This window comes from Anolis carolinensis, unplaced genomic scaffold, assembly GCF_035594765.1.
Source record: "Anolis carolinensis isolate JA03-04 unplaced genomic scaffold, rAnoCar3.1.pri scaffold_14, whole genome shotgun sequence".
Taxonomy (NCBI): Eukaryota; Metazoa; Chordata; class Lepidosauria; order Squamata; family Dactyloidae; genus Anolis; species Anolis carolinensis.
Genome location: NW_026943825.1, coordinates 16,919,066 through 16,932,731, shown reverse-complemented (window position 1 = coordinate 16,932,731; position 13,666 = coordinate 16,919,066). Strand labels below are relative to the sequence as shown.

Genomic DNA, 13,666 nt, shown 5'->3' with positions numbered 1-13,666 from the left:
CAGGATGGGATACTGGGCCTGGGGAGAGCGAAGAGTGGGCGGGGTTTCGCCCACTTCCTAGAGAGGCACCTTTTCCTCCGGAAGGGGAGGGGCCTGTCCGCACAGCAGGCGCCATTTCCGGGAAGAGGAGGGAGAGATACCGAAAGAGAGAGAAAAGGAAGGAAGGAAGGAAGGAAGGAAGCCAAGCGAACGGGAGAGGGTTGCTGTGAGTTTCCCGGGCTGCCTGGCCATGTCTCCAGAAGCATTCTCTCCTGACGTTTCGCCCACATCTTTGGCAGGCATCCTCAGAGGTTGCGAGGTCTGTTGGGGAAAAAAAAAACAGGGCAAGGGAGGTTTAGAGATCTATGGAGAAAGGACGCAAGTGTGAATGTTGTAATTAATCACCTTGATGAGCATTAATAGCCTTGCAAGCTTCATTCCTGCCTGGGGGGATCCTTTGTTGGGAAGTGTTAGCTGGCCCTGATTGTTTCCTGTCTGGAATTCCTCTGAGTGTTGCAATTGGCCGCCTTCATTGGCATGGAATGGCCTTGACGATTCAAAGCCTGGCTGCTTCCTGCCTGGGGAAGTCCCTGTCTTCTTTCTTTAGGGATCCATACCTTCCTGCTTATTTATTTATTTGTTAGCTACATTTATATGCCGCCCTTCTCACCCCGGCTTACAAATTAAATTTACATACAATATTATATTATTAACATAGTACAATACTGGCAATAAATTACTATATTGTACTGTATCAATATGCTGTAATATTATTAGTAATATTACATGTAAAATATAATATATAATTAATATTATATTGTATTATTAGTATTATATTGTATTATAATATGATATAATATTATATAATATGATATAATATATAATATAATATTCATATTACAATATAATATGAATATTATATGTACAGTAGAGTCTCACTTATCCAACACTCGCTTATCCAACATTCTGGATTATCCAACGCATTTTTGTAGTCAATGTTTTCAATACATCGTGATATTTTGGTGCTAAATTTGTAAATACAATAATTACTGCATAGCATTACTGCATATTGAACTACTTTTTCGGTCAAATTTGTTGTATAACATGATGTTTTAGTGCTTAATTTGTAAAATCATAACCTAATTTGATGTTTAATGGGCTTCTCCTTAATCTCTCCTTATTATCCAACATATTCACTTATCCAACGTTCTGCCGGCCCGTTTATGTTGGATGAGACTCTACTGTATATAATATAATATAATATTACAATATAATATGAATATTATATGTATATACAATATGTTATAATTATTATATATTATTTTAAATTATATTGTGTGTATATATATATATGTGTGTAATATGATATAATATATAATATAATATTCATATTACAATATAATATGAATATTATATGTATATACAATATGTTATAATTATTATATATTATTTTAAATTATATTGTGTGTGTGTGTATGTATATATATATATATATATATATATATATATATATATAAACACACATATATATACCTTCCTGCTTATGATTTTGTGATCACCTTTGCTGGTTTCTGTGCAAAAACTTGGCTCTTTCGGTGTGCTTTTGAAGATGGAATAACTAATTCCTTTGCCTGGTTCCGTTCCGGTGTCAAGCGGTCTTTATCTTGTCTCTCAGTTGAGGAAAATCTCGTTGTTTATGCCACATGAGTTTCCCACTACATGCAGCACTCTGTCTGTCGATCGATTTCATCCACGGGTTTTACAATTTCTACGCTTCGCACTTTGGCCCAGCTTGGCCTCGTTTAAAATTTTGTACTGTTCTTATATTTTGTTTTTCATGCTATTGTTATTATGTCTTATTTTACTTTGTTATTGTATAAGCATTTTATTGGATGTCGCCGTGTGCCGTCGCCGTGTGTTAAGTCCAGTCATGTCTGACTCTGGGGGTTGGTGCTCATCTCCATTTCTAAGCCGAAGAGCCGGCATTGTCCATAGACACCTCCAAGGTCAAGTGGCCGGCATGACTGCATGGAGTGCTGTTACCTTCCCGCCGGAGCGGTACCTATTGATCTACTCACATTGGCATGTTTTCGAACTGCTAGGTTGGCAGAAGCTGGAGCTAACAGCGGGCGCTCACTCCGCTCCCGGAGTGTTTTATTGTAATTGTTTTGGGCTTGGCCCCATGTTAGCCGCCCCAAGTCCCTTCGGGGAGATGGAGGCGGGATACAAATAATGTATCTTCTCCCACTGGGGAGAGAAGGGTGGTATATAAATTAAATAAATAAATTTATTTTACAGTATTTATCTTCCGCCCTTCTTTCTCACCCCAAAGGGGACTCAGGGCGAATCACATTGCACACATAAAGGCAAACATTCAATGCCATAACATAGAACAGAGACAAGACGCAGGCACAGGCTGGCCTCGAACTCATGACCTCTTGGTCAGAGTGATTTGTTGCAGCTAGCTTGCCTTCCAGCCTGCGCCACAGCCCGGCCCATATGAACATAGAGACAGAGACACAGAGGCAATTTAACATTCTCCAGCTTCCAGCGGGGATGCTCGATTCCGGCCACAGGGGGAGCTACTGCTTCATCGTCCCCTGTGACACCGAGTCCTTGGATACTTCTTTATTCCAAACGCTGCTGGATGATTTTTATGGTGTCATAAATTAGTTAAATTAGCCTCCCCACATAGGTGGTACCTAAATGTCCTACTTGATAAGTGCAGCTATATTTTGGGTTGCTGTTTTAATTATGTGTAGGCATCGAATTGTTGCCAATTTTGTACGCCGCCCTGAGTCCCTTTGGGTGAGAAGGGCGGGATATAAATGTTGGAAATAAATAAATAAATTAGGTCAACAAGGAGCAGGGCTATTTTTTATTTTAATGGTTGGGTACTCACGCCTACACGGGCTGGCCTCGAACTCATGACCTCTTGGTCAGAGTGATTTGTTGCAGCTGGCTTGCTTTCCAGCCTGCGCCACAGCCCGGCCCATATGAACATAGAGACAGAGACACAGAGGCAATTTAACATTCTCGATTCTAGCTTCCTGAGGGGATGCTCGATTCCGATCACAGGGGGAGCTACTGCTTCATCGTCCACTGTGACACCGAGTCCTTGGATACTTCCTTATTCCAAACGCTGCTGGATGATTTTTATGGTGACATAAATTAGTTAAATTAGCCTCCCCACATAGGTGGTACCTAAATTTCCTACTTGATAGATGCAACTATCTTTTAGGTGGCTTAGGTCAACAAGGAGCAGGGCTATTTTTTATTTTAATGGTTGGGTGCTCACTCCTACATGGGCTGGCCTCAAACTCATGACCTCTTGGTCATAGTGATTTATTGCAGCTGGCTACTAACCAGCCTGTGCCACAGCCTGGCACAGTTATTAATAAAGTTATTTGTATGGCCGTGAGCCCCTTCACGCCACCATTTCTTGGTATTTCCATTTTCAACACGGCCCATGAAGGGGAAAGAGGTAAAGGAGGCATTGGGCTTCATGCCTGACCATTTGCTTTTTCTTTCTTGACCAGGGAAATGAGGATTCTGTGGATCCCGCTCTGTCGTGAAGGAAAACAAACCAGCTTCTGGTGGGCATCGAGGAATTTGGAAACAAAAAGAACAGTCCTATAGGACTCAAGGAGAAATCTTCTCAAAGTCCTGATCGTGCTGAACTACCACACTCACTTTGGATCAGAAAAGAAAATAGAAGACCCAAGCATCCGTATTGCAGTTGAAGATGCATATTGCTGTGAATATGGAGGAAAAACCCTATAAATGCTGGGAGTGTGGAAAGAGCTTCACTCGGAGGGATTACCTGCAGTTACATGAAAGGACCCACACTGGGGAGAAACCCTATCCATGCCTGGAGTGCAGAAAGAGCTTCGCTCAGAGAGGAAGTCTACGTAAACATCAAAGGACTCACACCGGGGAGAAGCCCTATAAGTGCCAGGAATGCGGAAAGAGTTTTTCGGAAACTTCACATCTACATTCTCATTACAGAACTCACACTGGGGAGAAGCCCTATACATGCCAGGAGTGTGGGAAAAGCTTCACTCAGAGTGGAGATCTACATTCCCACCAAAGGACTCACACTGGGGAGAAACCCTACAAGTGCACCGAGTGTGGAAAGAGCTTCACTCGGAGTGGAGATTTATATAAACATCAAAGGACCCACACTGGGGAGAAGCCCTATACATGCCAGGAGTGTGGAAAGAGCTTCACCGAGAGTGGAACTCTACATGCACATCAAAGGACTCACGCTGGGGAGAAACCCTATACATGCCAGGAGTGTGGAAAGAGCTTCACCGAGAGTGGAACTCTACATGCACATCAAAGGACTCACGCTGGGGAGAAACCCTATACATGCCAGGAGTGTGGAAAGAGCTTCACCGAGAGTGGAACTCTACATGCACATCAAAGGACCCACACTGGGGAGAAGCCCTATACATGCCAGGAGTGTGGAAAGAGCTTCACCGAGAGTGGAACTCTACATGCACATCAAAGGACCCACACTGGGGAGAAGCCCTATACATGCCAGGAGTGTGGAAAGAGCTTCACCGAGAGTGGAACCCTACATGCACATCAAAGGACTCACGCTGGGGAGAAGCCCTACACATGCCAGGAGTGCGGAAAGAGCTTTTCTCAGAGTGGAGACCTACATTCACATCAAAGAACCCACACCGGGGAGAAACCCTATGCGTGCCCAGAGTGTGGAAAGAGCTTTTCTCAGAGTGGAAGTCTACATAGACATCAAAGGACCCACACTGGGGGGAAACCCTATCAATGCACAGAATGTGGAAAGGGCTTCTCTGAAATCTCACACCTGTGTTCTCATTACAGAACCCACACTGGGGAGAAACCCTATACGTGCCCGGAGTGTGGAAAGAGCTTCACTCGGAGTGGAAATCTCCATTCACATCGAAGGACACACACTGGGGAGAACGGTGGCAGCAGAGACACTCCCTGAGACATACAAAGGCAATTCTGAAAATAGGAGCACCACGTTGGGACGTTCTTGCAATACCATGGTAGTCTTACAGAAGACCCCAGAATTATTGGGTGCTGGGAGAAAATCTTTAACATTGCCCTTACAGGGAGACCAGACTCTACGTAAACATCGTAGAATCCACACTGGAAAGAACTGGTGTATTTGATACCAGAGGGACTCTCTTAAGATACACAACATGTTGCAAATGTTGGAAATGCGAGCACAATATTGGAATGTTTTCATATTGTGGTGGTCTTGCAGAAGGTCAAAAATATCGGACCCAAATACAGGCAGTGCCAAAGTTTCATTGGATTTGGTTTAATGTGTTCTCGAAAGCTTTCATGGCCATACTCCAGAAGCATTCTCTCCTGATGTTTCGCCCACATCTATGGCAGGCATCCTCAGAGGCTGTGAGGTATATGGGAAACTAAGAAAGGAAGGTTTATATATCTGTGGAATGATGTCCAGGGTGGGAGAAGGAACTCTTATAATAATAATAAAAAAATAATAATAATTTTATTTTTGTACCCTGCCACCATCTCCCCAGAGGGACTCGGGGCGGCTTACAGATATAAAACTAACATACAATAATATCAAATACAAAAACACACAAATAAATTTTAAAGGCATTAAAAAATCACAATCATTATAAAACACTTGAGAAACACAGCAAACTCTTGTCAGCAGGAGGCCAGTGTGAATGTTGTAATTAATCACCTTGATTAGCATTGAATAGCCTAGCAAGCTCCTGGCTTCTTCCTGCCTGGAGGAATTCTTTGTTCAGAGTCGTTAGCTGCCCCTGATTGATTCATGTATGGAATTCCACAGATATATAAACCTCCCTTGCTTAGTTTCCAATATACAGTAGAGTCTCACTTAGCCAAACTAAACGGGCCGGCAGAAGCTTGGATAAGCGAATATCTTGGATAATAAGGAGGGATTAAGGAAAAGCGTATTACACATCAAATTAGGTTATGATTTTAAAAATTAAGCACCAAAACATCATGTTATACAACAAATTTGACAGAAAAAGTAGTTCAATACGCAGTTATGTTATGTTGCAATTACTGTATTTATGAATTTAGCACCAAAATATCACAATATATTGAAAACATTGAGTACAAAAATGTGTTGGATAATCCAGAACGTTGGATAAGCGAGTGTTGGATAAGTGAGACTCTACTGTATTGTATGTACATACAGCTGCTCTGAGTCCCCTTCGGGATGAGAAGGGCGGGATATAAATATAGTAAATAAATGTAGTAAATGAATAAATAAATAAATTTAGACTTAGGCTCACCCAGAGTCTGAAATGACTTGAAGGCACACAACAACAACAACAATCCTAATTCACTTGACTATCTCATTGGCCAGAAGCAGGCCCACACTTCCCATTGAAATCCTGATAGGTTTGTGTTGGCTACAATTGTTTTCATTTTTAAATATTGTATTGTTCTTTTATTGTTGTTATTGTTTTGCACTACAAATAAGACACATGCAGTGTGCATAGGAATTTGTTCGTTTGGTTTTTTTTAATGATAATTTGGCCCCTCCACAGTCTCAAGGATTGTGGACCGGCTCCCTCTGCTTTAAAAGTTTGAGGACCCTTGGTTTAAATTGATTTGGAAACGTGGATTTTATATCTTTTTGGATACACCCTCCTCCCCTTTGGCGTCTGTGCAGAACAGAGCGGAAACACGACTGTATGGGCTGGATGCTGGTTTATTTCTGAACACACCCCTGAGAAGACTGACCCCGGCCACTCCTGGCCAGGCCCAAGGGCAAAGGGGAAGAGCGTGGGAGAGGGCCGTCCAGCAGCCGGTCCTTCTGTTCAGGGCCGCTTCCTCCTGCCGCTCCTGCCCTCAAAGGCCCGGGGGGCTCCTTGCCCAAAGGAAATGCTGGCGGGGACTCTGGAAGGCAAGAGGAGAGAAAGCTGGTCAAGGCCTGGCCCTTGTTAAAGCGACGAGCAGCAAACGAGGACGGAGGCTGTGTGCTGTAAATCTCTGCTAACTACAGATCAAGACTCTGCTGTGTTTAGGTTGGATCTCACTGCTTGCCTTACGACAATCAGTCCTGTGCACAGCTCAGGGAGGACAAGAGGAAATACAGTTCGCGTCCCTACCCAGCGGGTGTTTTGTTTGTTTTGTTTATTTATTTACCCCAACACTGCCCTGAAGCTTCCTCTTCACAGGGAGCCAGGAGGGGGGCTCTGGAACTCGCTCCCCAGGGAGATCAGGCAGGCCCCTCCCCTCCTCTCCTTTCAGAAGAGCCTAAAAACTTGGCTCTTCCAACAGGCCTTCAGCAACTGATTGAGTAGGATCGACCTGTTGCCTACTCATTAATAGTCCCTTATTTATTTTATTTATTTACAGTATTTATATTCCGCCCTTCTTTCTCACCCCGAAGGGGACTCAGGGCGGATTATAATGAACACATACATGGCAAACATTCAATGCCAACAGACAAACAACATACATTAGACAGACTCAGAGGCATTTTAAACATTTTTCCAGCTTCACGATTCTGGCCACAGGGGGAGCTGTTGCTTCACTGTCCAGTAGTGGCTGTACTTCCTCATTCCTTTCCTCATGTTTTGCTGGCAGTTTTATGGTGTTGTAAATTAGCCTCCCGCATAAAGCGTCCCTAAATTTCCCTAATTGACAGATGCAACTGTCTTTCGGGGCTGCATAGGTCAACAGCAAGCCGGGGCTATTAATGGTCGGAGGCTTAACCCGACCCGGGCTTCGAACTCATGACCTCTCGGTCAGTAGTGATTTATAGCAGCTGGTTACTAGCCAGCTGCGCCACAGCCCGGCCCTTATGTACGACTTTAATGGCTATGACAACTTGGATAGCCACCCCTCCCTCCCTGATGATATCGACAACTAGCACTTTTGGCCCAGTTCCTCTGGATCCAATACAAGATTTTCTCATTATATTTTGTATGTAATTTTTTATGACTTGCTTCTATTGTTGTTTGACCAGTTTTATTGCTTTGTTATTATATTGTTGATGACTGGACTTGGCCCCATGTAAGCCGCCCCGAGTCCCTTCGGGGAGATGGGGCGGGGTATAACAAATAAAATTATTATTATTATCCTCTCGCATGAACATATTTCCCCCCTCTCTGGCACAGTGGCTCCCCCAAAAGACAAAGCCGCCCACCAGGATGGGAAGGGCCGCTACCTGGGCGTCACCTGCCTCCGGGCCTGGCGGGACCCTTTGGGCCCCTCTTCCATGGCCTCCTCCGCCATCTCCTTTTGGTCCGCTACCTCCATGGGTGCAGTGCCGTCCTCCCCGGATCGTGGTCTCCTTGCCTTCGCTCTGCTGCCGGAAGAGAGGGGAGGGATGAGGGGCAAGCGACGTGGTGGCTGCCCTTTGAAAGGCAGGAGAGCCCTCCCCTCCCCAACCTTCCCCACAAGGCCTCAATGGAGGAGGAGGAGGAGGAGGAAGAGGAGGAGCACAATGCCATGGGAGTGGGATGAAACCATTGGGCCTCCCTCCCTCCCTCCCTGTGGAGTCAAGTACCTCCCGCGTTTGGGGGTCTTGTCAAAGCGGAAGTCCGGGGGGTAGCAGTGGGCAGCAACGAGGTGCTCCTTGCGGTCCTCTGGGCTCCTGAAGGCCTCTGGGCAGCCCTCCACTAGACACTGGAACTGGAGGGAGACAGAGAGAGAAGGAGGAAGCAGAGGGAGAGCCAGTGGACACTCTCCTGGTGTCGTAGTTCAGCCTGTGTCACCTGTTAGTGCCTGATGTCACTGAGTATTCTGGGCCTGGGCTTGTGTCTGATTCTGGCCCTGTGTCTGATTGCAATGGGGATGATGGTATGATCAGGCCTGTCTTACAGCCAGAGGAGCCTCAAGGCCAAATTCCTGAAAGGGGCTGCTTTTCTGAAGGAGAACCTTCAGGCACAGATGCAACTGCAGAGGGCAATGAGCTGGCAGATAGGAGGCGAGACTTTTGTAAACAAAGAGAAAGCTCCCAGGTTTTCTCATTGCAGGAGGCCTTTTAAGGGAAAGGGTTTCAACCTGTGGATTATCGGAGTCAACGTTGGTGTTTCACGTCTGTCATGCTTATTCATGCTCTTAAGTTTTCTATATGGATTTTGCTGGCAAGTTATGCTCTCATAACTCTTTCCTGGTTCCAGTTACCAAGCTGATGCCCTATCTTTTGGGATTTAATCTGCCTTGTGTTTTTGTATCCTGTGCTGTATTCCTGCCCCTTGGAAGTGAGGTAAAACATGACTTTACCTTTTAATCATTTTTATTGCTTGGCTTTTTAAATATATTCTTCAGTAAATAGCTTACTTACAATACTCAATTCTTGTAGTGTTTTATTTGATCTGTTTTGTTGATCGTGTTTATTTATGTTTTAACTCTGTTCATGTTTTGTTCTTCGGGCGTGGCCCCATGTCAGCCGCCCCGAGTGCCTTTGCGGAGATGGAGGTGGGATAGAAAAATAAAATTAATAATAATAGTAATATTTTATGGGCAAGAGGTGTAGCTACAAAAGGAGCCCTTGTGTCCACAACAAGCCACATCCCCCAAAACCCCCAAAATCATCACAGGGACGGGAAGTGAAGGGAAACCCTCTGAGCAGAGGCACAGGCAGCCAGGGACACCCCCAGTCCCCACCCCAATAGGGTTTGTGTGGTGCCGTGGAGCTCCTACCATACAGCGCTGCTGGGCCTGGAGCTGGAAGAGGGCGGCCCCGTGCTGCTCCAGGAGGTGGAGGTCCAGCAGGCGCCGCGAGGGGAAGGCCCGGCGGCAGGCGGAGCAGGCGTCCCGGTGGAGCAGCTCGTAGTGGTGCTCAAAGGCCGCCAGCGAGGCAAAGGCCTCCCCGCAGCCCTGGAAGTGGCACCGCACCTCTGCCCTGGGAGGAAGGAAGGAAGGAAGGAAGGAGGGAAGGGGAGGCATGTTTATAACATTATCACTCTATCCTGAAATTTATTAGGTCCCTTTTATTCTGGTATTTTAACTGATGATGTTATTTTTATATTGCTGCTGCAGTCCCCCCCACCAATGAAATCGACTGAATTGCACTTGGTGGTTGATTGATATTATTACTGCTGTATTAACTCTTGTTTTGTTGTCTTACTGTGGTTTTTTTTGTATATTGTTCAATGTATTTATGCTGTTGTTTTTGTGAATTGTGCTAGTCGGGCCTTGCCCCATGTGAGCTGCCCTGAGTCCCCGTGGGGAGATGGTGGCGGGGTATAAACAAAGTTTGTATTATTATTATTATTTTATTATGACACAGCAAACAAGATAGATATGCTGGATTTCGTATCACAAATTAACAAGTCGAACACTTCCCAAGTGTCTAGGACTGTGTGATGTGTTGTTGTTGTTGTATGACACAGCAAACAAGATAGACATGCTGGATTTCATATCACAAAATCACAAGTCGAACACTTCCCAAGTGTCTAGGACTGTGTGATGTATTTTTGGATGATGCGTGCAGATCCCAGTCGGGTGGCCTTTTGCAGTTGCTATTATTATTATTATTATTATTATTATTATTATTATTATTATTATTATTATATGTGTATGCACACACATGCAACGGCATGGGGATGGGGCCGCTCCCCCTTTGCCTCTCCGTTCACTCACCACCTCCCGTCCAGCGGGGCTCCCTCTCCTCCTTGTCCTTTGGCCTCCTCCTCCTCCTCGTCCTGGCTCCGGGCTGCAGAGAGGGCCAGCGTGGCCTGGCGGAGGGACAGGTGCCGCTGGACATCGCCCTCCTGCGGCCAGAGAGAAGGCCACCACTAATTCAGTTGCTTTGGCTTAATGCTATGGGGTCCTGGGATGTGTAGTTGTTCCGCATCCTTTGGCAGAGGCGGCCCAGGGCCTTGGCAAATCACTAGGTTTTTGTAGGGTGGGTGGCCATCTGTTGAGGGGGGCTTTGCTGGTGCTTTTCTTGCATAACGGCAAAAGCGGTTGGACTGCGTGGCTTCTAGGGGTCTCCTCTAACTCTACTAAATAATGATGCAGAGGCTGGATGGCCATCTGTCGGGGGGGCTTTGGTGGTACAGTAGCCTCTCACTTATCCAACGTTCTGGATTATCCAACTCATTTTTGTAGTCAATGTTTTCAATATATCATGATATTTTGGTACTAAATTCGAAAATACAGTAATTACTACATAGCATTACCATGTATTGAACTACCTTTTCTGTCAAATTTGTTGTATAACATGTTTTGGTGCTTAATTTGTAAAATCATAACCTAATTTGATGTTTAATAGGCTTCTCCTTAATTCCTCCTTATTATCCAACATATTCGCTTATCCAACGTTCTGCCGGCCCGTTTATGTTGGATAAGTTATATGTTATATCCCTTATAATTGACCATGTGTACCTTGAAGTTCTGTTTAGTAGTTTTGGAATCCTTGATGGAGTTTATTGGTTTGGATTTGTAAATTTGTGTCTGTTTTTTAATAGAATTGTTTTGATTTTGTCTTATGACGTTTATTATGTGTATTATGTTGAACTTTGTTGTGTGGTATTTTTTGACAATTGAATGTTTTTTATGTTCATGCTGGAAACCGCCCTGAGTCCTCTCGAGGAGATGGAGCGGTATATAAACAAAGTTGTTATTGTTATTATTATTATAAGTGAGACTCTACTGTACTTTGCCTGCTTAATAGCAGGAAAAGCGGAACCTTCCTCTCGGGCGAGGTTTCCCCGCCGGACGATAGAGAGAGCGCACCGCACAGCAGACGACGCATGCGCCCTTCCTTTTCCCCTCCCTTCCTCCCTCCCGCTTTCTTTGCCTCCCCCAATATCCGGTCACCTCGAAGAACGGGTGGTGGGCGGGGAAGCGGAGCCGCGCCGGGCGGAAGCGGAAAGGCCCCGGGACGGAGCCCGCTGTCGACGTGCTTGCCGCGGGAGCCGCCATTTCCCCTCAGGGAGGCGCCGCCCCTTGACTTCTGGTTTGGGCGGAAGGGGCGGAGCGAGAGGGGAGGCCCCGCCCCTTGTCTTCCGGGTCTAAGCGGGAGGAGGGTTAGTTGCCTGGAGACGGAAAAGAGCGGGCTCCGGGCGCCGGCCGGGTTCCCTCGGGCTCGGCCATGAGCGAGTTCCGGCTGCACCGCGACGTGGACGAGCTGCTGCGGCTGCTGCTCCTGCGGAGGGGCGAGGCCGGGGCGGGGGGCCCGCTGGGCGCGGAGGGCTTCGTGGAGGTGCTCCAGAAGGGCCGCGCGGGGCCTGCCGCAGCCCCCTCCGCCGCCGCCGCCGCCGCCGCCAAGGTCGGTCAGGCCCCGCCCACTCCCTTCGGCCCCGCCCACCGGGTCTCTTCCCACTCTAGGACTCTATGGTCCTCTCTCTCTCTCTCTGAAGAATGGTGGGAGGGGCCTGTGGGGGTGGGAGGGGCTGGAAGGGTTGGAGAAGCCAAGGGTGGTGGGAGGGGCCTGGGGCAGTGGGCGGGGCTGAAGGGCCCCAAAGAAGGCCCCTCCCACCGCCTACATAGATACAGAAATAGAAATAGACAGATGTTCCCTTCGGCCCCTCCCACTGCCCCAGGCCCCGCCCACTCCCTGCGGCCCCTCCCATCACCCTACATACATAGGTAAAGGTAAAGGTTTTCCCTAGACGTTAAGTCCAGTCATGACCGACACGAGGGGTTGGTGCTCATATCCATTTCTAAGTCGAAGAGCCGGCGTTGCCTGTAGACACCTCCAAGGTCATGTGGCCACTGGACATGACTGCATGGAACGCCGTTACCTTCCTATTGATCTACTCACATTGGCATGTTTTCGAACTGCTAGGTTGGCAGGAGCTGGGGCTAACAGCGGGTGCTCATTCTGCTCCCGGGATTTGAACCTGGGACCTTTCAGTCCACAGGTTCAGCAGCTCAGCGCTTTAACACAATGAGCCACCAGGGACCCCAACATACATACATACATACATACATACATATAAATAAATTGAGGCACCCATCAGCCCCTCCCACTACCACAGGCCCCTCCCACCACTCTCCCTCCCTCTCGGTGTATAGATCCACACTGCTCCTCTATCCCAGGATCTGATCCCAGATTATCTGATCCCAGATTATCCGATTTGTTGCACATGCCTAATAGGTACTCCCTTTGGCCCCTCCCACTCCCTCAGCATTGGCTCGGCTGCCTCAGTTCCAATATCTTATGTTTTTCTTTGAGCAATGGTCACAGTTGCTCTGGTCAGACTCACAGCAACCCAGTGATTCCGGCCCTGAGAGCTTTCCCTTTTCCCTTCCTTCTCTGTTTGCTCAGGCCAAGCTGGCAGAGTGCTCTCGCTGCCCGGAGACCTTCCTGCGGAAGTACGAGGAGCTGAAGGGCAAGAATGCGCGGCACCTCGATGCCCTGCTCGGCCTCCTCGCCCGCCTGGCGGGGGACACCCCGGTGAGTGAGTGAGTGACAGCAGCAGGCCCCGCCCCTTTTGGGCGAAGGGAAGGGGCTTCCGTGGCCATGACCCCTTGTTGTACAGGCATTGCTCAGGGAGACTGCTGTTATGCCAGAGCTGTGACCGTCTTTTTTTGTTTTTTTTTTACAGCTGCTCAGATTTGATTTATGTACTTTTTGAAAAGAAATACAATGAAAGTGGGGGAACAATAGTGAATTAAAGTAAAGTAGGAAAATGAGAAAAGAAAGAGAAAAAATATAAAATAAAAAGTGTTGAATTTCCTTGACTTCCATCTTTCTCTATATTGGAAAATAGTT

At 46.8% G+C, this 13,666-nt stretch overlaps 3 protein-coding genes across 4 annotated transcripts in view; 2 read left to right on the top strand and 1 right to left on the bottom strand.

Moving 5' to 3' along the window:
• Positions 1-122: 122 nt before the first annotated feature.
• tubgcp2 (tubulin gamma complex component 2) overlaps positions 123-13,666 on the top strand; it is a 29,179-nt gene continuing 15,635 nt past the window's right edge. Inside the window, exons 1-2 of one of the 2 annotated variants that reach the window (XM_062965245.1) lie at positions 123-298; positions 13,220-13,348. In XM_062965245.1, coding sequence (XP_062821315.1) covers positions 230-298; positions 13,220-13,348 — 198 coding nt within the window. In that variant the 5' untranslated portion in view covers positions 123-229. Of the gene's footprint in view, positions 299-11,908; positions 12,218-13,219; positions 13,349-13,666 lie in introns of those variants that run through there. The other variant, XM_008123777.3, reaches the window with a different exon arrangement.
• Positions 1,512-5,282, top strand: LOC100566717 (zinc finger protein 229). Its single transcript, XM_062965265.1, has 2 exons — positions 1,512-2,037; positions 3,519-5,282. The coding sequence occupies exon 2, from the start codon at positions 3,725-3,727 to the stop codon at positions 4,952-4,954; it is 1,230 nt and encodes a 409-aa protein (XP_062821335.1). The 5' UTR covers positions 1,512-2,037; positions 3,519-3,724; the 3' UTR covers positions 4,955-5,282.
• Positions 6,682-11,960, bottom strand: znf511 (zinc finger protein 511; the record flags this gene model as incomplete). The annotated part of the gene is made up of 5 exons (XM_062965056.1): positions 6,682-6,885; positions 8,162-8,302; positions 8,504-8,628; positions 9,643-9,844; positions 11,767-11,960. Coding segments are annotated over 5 exons (741 nt in total), but the record flags the coding sequence as incomplete, so codon positions are not given.

Bases quoted from the DNA above. Each gene is read 5' to 3' on its own strand.
- LOC100566717 (XM_062965265.1), top strand. From the start codon at position 3,725: ATGCATATTGCTGTGAATATGGAGGAAAAACCCTATAAATGCTGGGAG.